The sequence below is a fragment of the Astyanax mexicanus genome, chromosome 2, assembly GCF_023375975.1.
Source record: "Astyanax mexicanus isolate ESR-SI-001 chromosome 2, AstMex3_surface, whole genome shotgun sequence".
NCBI lineage: Eukaryota > Metazoa > Chordata > Actinopteri > Characiformes > Acestrorhamphidae > Astyanax > Astyanax mexicanus.
Genome location: NC_064409.1, coordinates 30,276,766 through 30,281,707, shown reverse-complemented (window position 1 = coordinate 30,281,707; position 4,942 = coordinate 30,276,766). Strand labels below are relative to the sequence as shown.

The 4,942-nt window shown below is 43.8% G+C and overlaps 1 protein-coding gene across 1 annotated transcript; it reads right to left on the bottom strand.

Annotated features, from left to right (window-relative positions):
* Positions 1-888: 888 nt before the first annotated feature.
* pou3f2a (POU class 3 homeobox 2a) lies at positions 889-3,997 on the bottom strand. The gene has a single exon (XM_049475117.1). The coding sequence runs from the start codon at positions 3,768-3,770 to the stop codon at positions 2,637-2,639; it is 1,134 nt and encodes a 377-aa protein (XP_049331074.1). The 5' UTR covers positions 3,771-3,997; the 3' UTR covers positions 889-2,636.
* Positions 3,998-4,942: the final 945 nt, after the last annotated feature.

The window sequence follows — 4,942 nt, the reverse complement described above, 5'->3', positions numbered from 1 at the left end:
ATTATTTTATTTTTTATAATAATAATAATAATAATAATATTTTGTTATTATTATTTTATTTTTTATAATGATAATAATAATAATACTATTGTATTATTATTATTATTATTATTATTATTATTATTATTATTATTATTATTATTATACTGTTGATGTTGATTGTGATAATGACATTAGAAAAACTATCCTGTATTCAGAAGTTTAGACATGATCCCAAAGATTACACAGGGAATGCTTATTGTTCTTTGTTTTTGTTTCTGATCTGCACATTCTAAAAGTTCTGTCTGCTATAAATATGGGTTTTGGAATCAACACATTCTGTGTAGTTACTCTTTAAAGATTAACGCAAAAACCCTGAATTACATCACTGTCACTCAGATACTGAGAAAAAAATTCAAACAAAAATTCGAACTGCTCAGACAAGATCTGTCTGAATACCACAGTGAACTGGGTTTACCTGAACATTTACTGATTATTCCTCAGCTCTATCAAAAGAAACAGATCTGAGGCTAGGCCATTTTGAAAGTCATGATTTAAAAGCAGTCCGGTTCTAAAGGAAGACAGAGTCTTATAGATTTCTTAGTTAGGCTATGTCTCGAATATCAGTGAGTTATCAGTTTTGGGAAAGTATACAGAGGCTGTAGACCGATAATAAACACAGTGGTTAAAGCACTGCTTTCTAGACTAGCAATGTTTTAGGTCATTTCAGGGTCATGTAAGAAGGCTGATAAGAGCAGAATCCGCAGTAATGAAGCAGTAATGATGACCCAATGCAGCAATCTTTTGATCTCGTAGCACATACTGATGCAGGTTATCCTAGCTTTGTTTTACCGCAGTCAAATGAATGAACCCTCCGCCTCGTTTCCACCGAGCAAAGAGAACAATGAGGGAATTCAGCCCTGCTCGGTTTTACTCTACAGTCGAGCTGCAAGGAAAAGGCTTACAAAACACACTCGCTCATAAACGGAGTGTCTGTTGTAAAAAGGCAAGTGTTCATTTTAATGACAACAAAAATGATATTTTTAAAATAGCAAGTCAGACGTCTGTGTGTCCGCTGCTCTTCTGAACGGGATCTGGAGCAACAGTGGATTTTGTGCTTTGGCACCAGGATGAGGAGAACAAGCTAAACTCTTATCCGCTGAAAAACACTGCCCAGTGTCTCTCACATCAGCAGTGTTTGTGATCGTATGTAAGCAGTCCACTAACCACACAGCTGCTGCTGGACAGTTCCCCTTCAAAAGCTAAAGACAAGGCAGACAGGCTCACAGCAACGGTCCAATCAACAGTTCAGGTTGAGAAAGAGAAAGACATACAAAACACAAACAAACATAGATCTTTACACTGAGATGGTACTGCCCGTATTATTATAAGCAGAACATTTCAAATCATAAGGCAATAACACCTGCTCAAAAGTTATTATTATTATTATTATTATTATTATTATTATTATTGTTGTTGTTGTTGTTGTTGTTGTTGCTGCTGCTGTTCTGGTGATATTATTATATTATTATAATAATAATTATTAATGTAATTATTGTTATTATTATTATTATTATTATTATTATTATTATTATTATTATTATTATTTTTATTATTATAGCTTGTTATTATTATGTTATCTTTTAGTATATTACTTAAGTACCTGTAGTAATTATTTATTATATCCTACATTAGTGGAAGAACACTTTTTAAAATTTCGTTTACAAATAGAAAGGTCAGAATCTGGTTGGTAAAACAATCAGAACCAACAATGTTTTAAATCGTGGCAACAGATGACTTTCATGAATTGCCTAGATCTGTTGGTTGGCGAGCAATAATTTGAAACAGTAATAAACCTGCTGTCCAAACCTGACACTGACTTTAAATATTATCCTGCCGCGTCTGTCCCTCGCATCTCCTCTGCAGATGTGTATGTCTGTGTTGCTGCTCAGTGGCTTTGGCGTGTTGATCTGAACGCTCACTGCAGTGTGTAAAATTGCTGCACATCAAAAGAGGTTTTGAGAGGTTTCTAGTTTGTAGAGCAGGCCGAGTCCGTGATCTGCATGAGACTGGACTCGGTGGGCAGACAGCGCAGACCACCAGCACTAGACTGCCATTGTTAAGATAAAATGTGAGAAACTGCAGAGCAAGCTACAGTACTGATGTGCAAACATTCTGTCGAATGAAACACAGTCAGAAGTTGAATAGATTGTATATAACAATAATAATTCAACATTAACGAATAATAATAATAATAATAATAATAATAATATCAGCTGGGGGTAAAATGCAATGGCAGACCCTGCATCAGTACTAACACTTTTTACGGCCATGACGCGGAAAATGGCGTGCTGGCCGATCTCTCCCCAACATTTCGCTTCAGCTGAGCTGTGTCGCGCCTCCTGGTGCTTCACCTTCTTCAATGAAGTATTTTGTTTGTTAGCTTCCAAGAACTCGCACCTGCAGCGTTTCCTTGAAGCGACGGCGCCACAATCCTCTGGCACTGTTTAGTAACAAAACTCTGGCATCCCTCACGGGTGTCATTTGGGACCCCTCTCGTTTTTGTTTTCTCCTTTCTTTTCTGTTTCCCTCCGCCGCTAACAGAACAAATAACACTCGGTCTCGTTCGCGTCGGACCCCCTCATGTCTCTCGAAAGTCACGGCACCGGCGTCCGGTCGTCGTGGTGCGGCGGGGTGTCGCCGTAGGAGTCCTTATCCTCAGCAAGTGCTCCAGACTGCGGTGTCATCCGCTTCTCCTTCTGCCGCCTGTTGCAAAACCACACTCGGACCACCTCCTTGTCCAGCTGCAGGCTGTCCGCCAGGGAGTTGATTTCGGACGCCCCGGGCTTCGGGCACTTGAGGAAGTGGCTCTCGAGCGCCCCTTTGACGGCCACCTCGATTGACGTGCGCTTTTTCCTCTTCCTGCCCTGCGCCGCGATCTTGTCTAGGCTGGTTGGGCTGCCCGAGGTCGAGTCCGCCTCCTCCAGCCACTTGTTCAGCAGCGGCTTTAGCTTGCACATGTTCTTGAAGCTGAGCTGCAGCGCCTCGAACCTGCAGATGGTAGTCTGCGAGAACACGTTACCGTAGAGCGTGCCCAGCGCCAGGCCCACATCTGCCTGCGTGAAGCCCAGCTTAATGCGCCGCTGCTTGAACTGTTTGGCGAAGTGCTCTAGGTCGTCGGACGTGGGCACGTCGTCGTCCGAGTGCTCGTGACCGTGGCGCAGTCCGTGCGAAAGACCGTGCTCGTCCTCGTCGCGCGCGTCCCCGCTCAGGGCGTGCCGGTGCGCGCCGTGCTCGTCGTCCGCTGTCAGAGCGCCGTAGCCGGGCTGCGAGTACATCATGCCCTGTCGGTTGGACGCAGTCATGCCCGCGGCCATGTGCGCGGCGCCCGTCGCCCTCCAAGCCGCCGCCACCTGGTGGTGATGCGCGCCCTCGTGCGGATGTACCAATTGAGCAGCTCGCGCCTGCTGCTGCTGTTGCTGCTGCTGCAAAGCGGGCGAGTGCCGGAGCTCGTCCGCGTCCCCTTGCAACGCAGGCTTAATGTCCTGCTCGCCGAGCGGGCTCGATGACCACGGCGACCCTTCTCCGTGATGTGAAAGCGCCGCGAGCCACTGGTGCGCGTGTCCGAGCGCGTTGGTGCTGTTCTGCAGTGTGGCGTACTCGCTCTGGAGCAGTAGGCTCTGCGCCGCGTCCCCGTAGGACGGCGCCTGCTGCGCGCTCACCGTCTCCGAGGGCGCGACGGAGACGCTGCTCGTGAGGACGCCGTAGTGGTCGGACGCCGTGGCCGCCATAGCTGAGAGCAGGAGGTTCGCGAGAGCCGACGGTGGTGCTGGTTTTGAAGAGGTTGCTGTTGGTGGGGGGGCAGCAGAAGCGCCCCTTACTCACTTTTCACTTTTGTGCCACAGGCGGCTCCCCAGCGCCGAGCAGGAGAACGCCGAGGCGCGCGCCCCTCTGGTCCGCCTCGCGCTGCGCTACTATTGGCCGGATGGGGCTGACAGACGCCGTTACCCTTGACAGCGGCGCGTTGATTGGTCGGCGGGTGATCAGAGAGGGCAGAACAATGAGAGGAAGTTTTGCGCCGGACTGACACGCTGACACACTGGTAGAGTGTGTTTAATCCTCCTGTTATGATTCGGGTCAGGTTGACTTATTTTAAATCTTAAAAATACATTAAAAAAGTATATTATATTTGGAGCCAAAACATATATCCTGGGGTAAATTAGTGTAATGATCATAGAAAAGGTAAATGAGCTACTGTGTTTATATGTTTAAAATCACCTTTACATTACAGCATCTTGATATATGTGTTTACTACAAATTGTTGTTACTACACGTTGTTCTGGTTCCTTTGACCCAGGAGTAAAGTCAGTTTTGACTTTAGGTCAAAACTGAGGCAACTGTTTCCATTTTTTTGTGATTTACGCCATGATTTCCACTGATTATAATTATATTCGTTTAGCTAGAAATGTTTATAAAGAAAATATTATTTTAAAACTATTTTTGGATTGTTAAACAAGTCGTATTAATTTGAGCTGGGGACATTATTGGTGTTTCTTACATGACAGGAGGGTTAGGCCGCACGAGAGTTTCTTTGTTCATAAATCATAATTGTAATACATTTTGCGAATTAAATAAGAATTAAAATTTCAGAATTAAATAATTCCATCACTATTGTCATGCTAAGATTATTAAGCCGTTTAAATAACAAAAATATTTATTTATTGTATTTAATGGTGGCGTATTGTTGATGTTATGATGATTATGGATAATTATACAGTACGAGTCAAAAGTTTGGACACACCTCTTCTCTTTCAATGTATTTTCTCTCTTTTTATGATTTATTATTGAAGTCATTAAAGCTGTACAGCAACAAATGCGGAATTATTTATAAACAAAACGTGTTAAACAAACCAGAATATGTTTTATACTTTAGATTCTTCTAAGTACTACCTTTAGCTTTGAG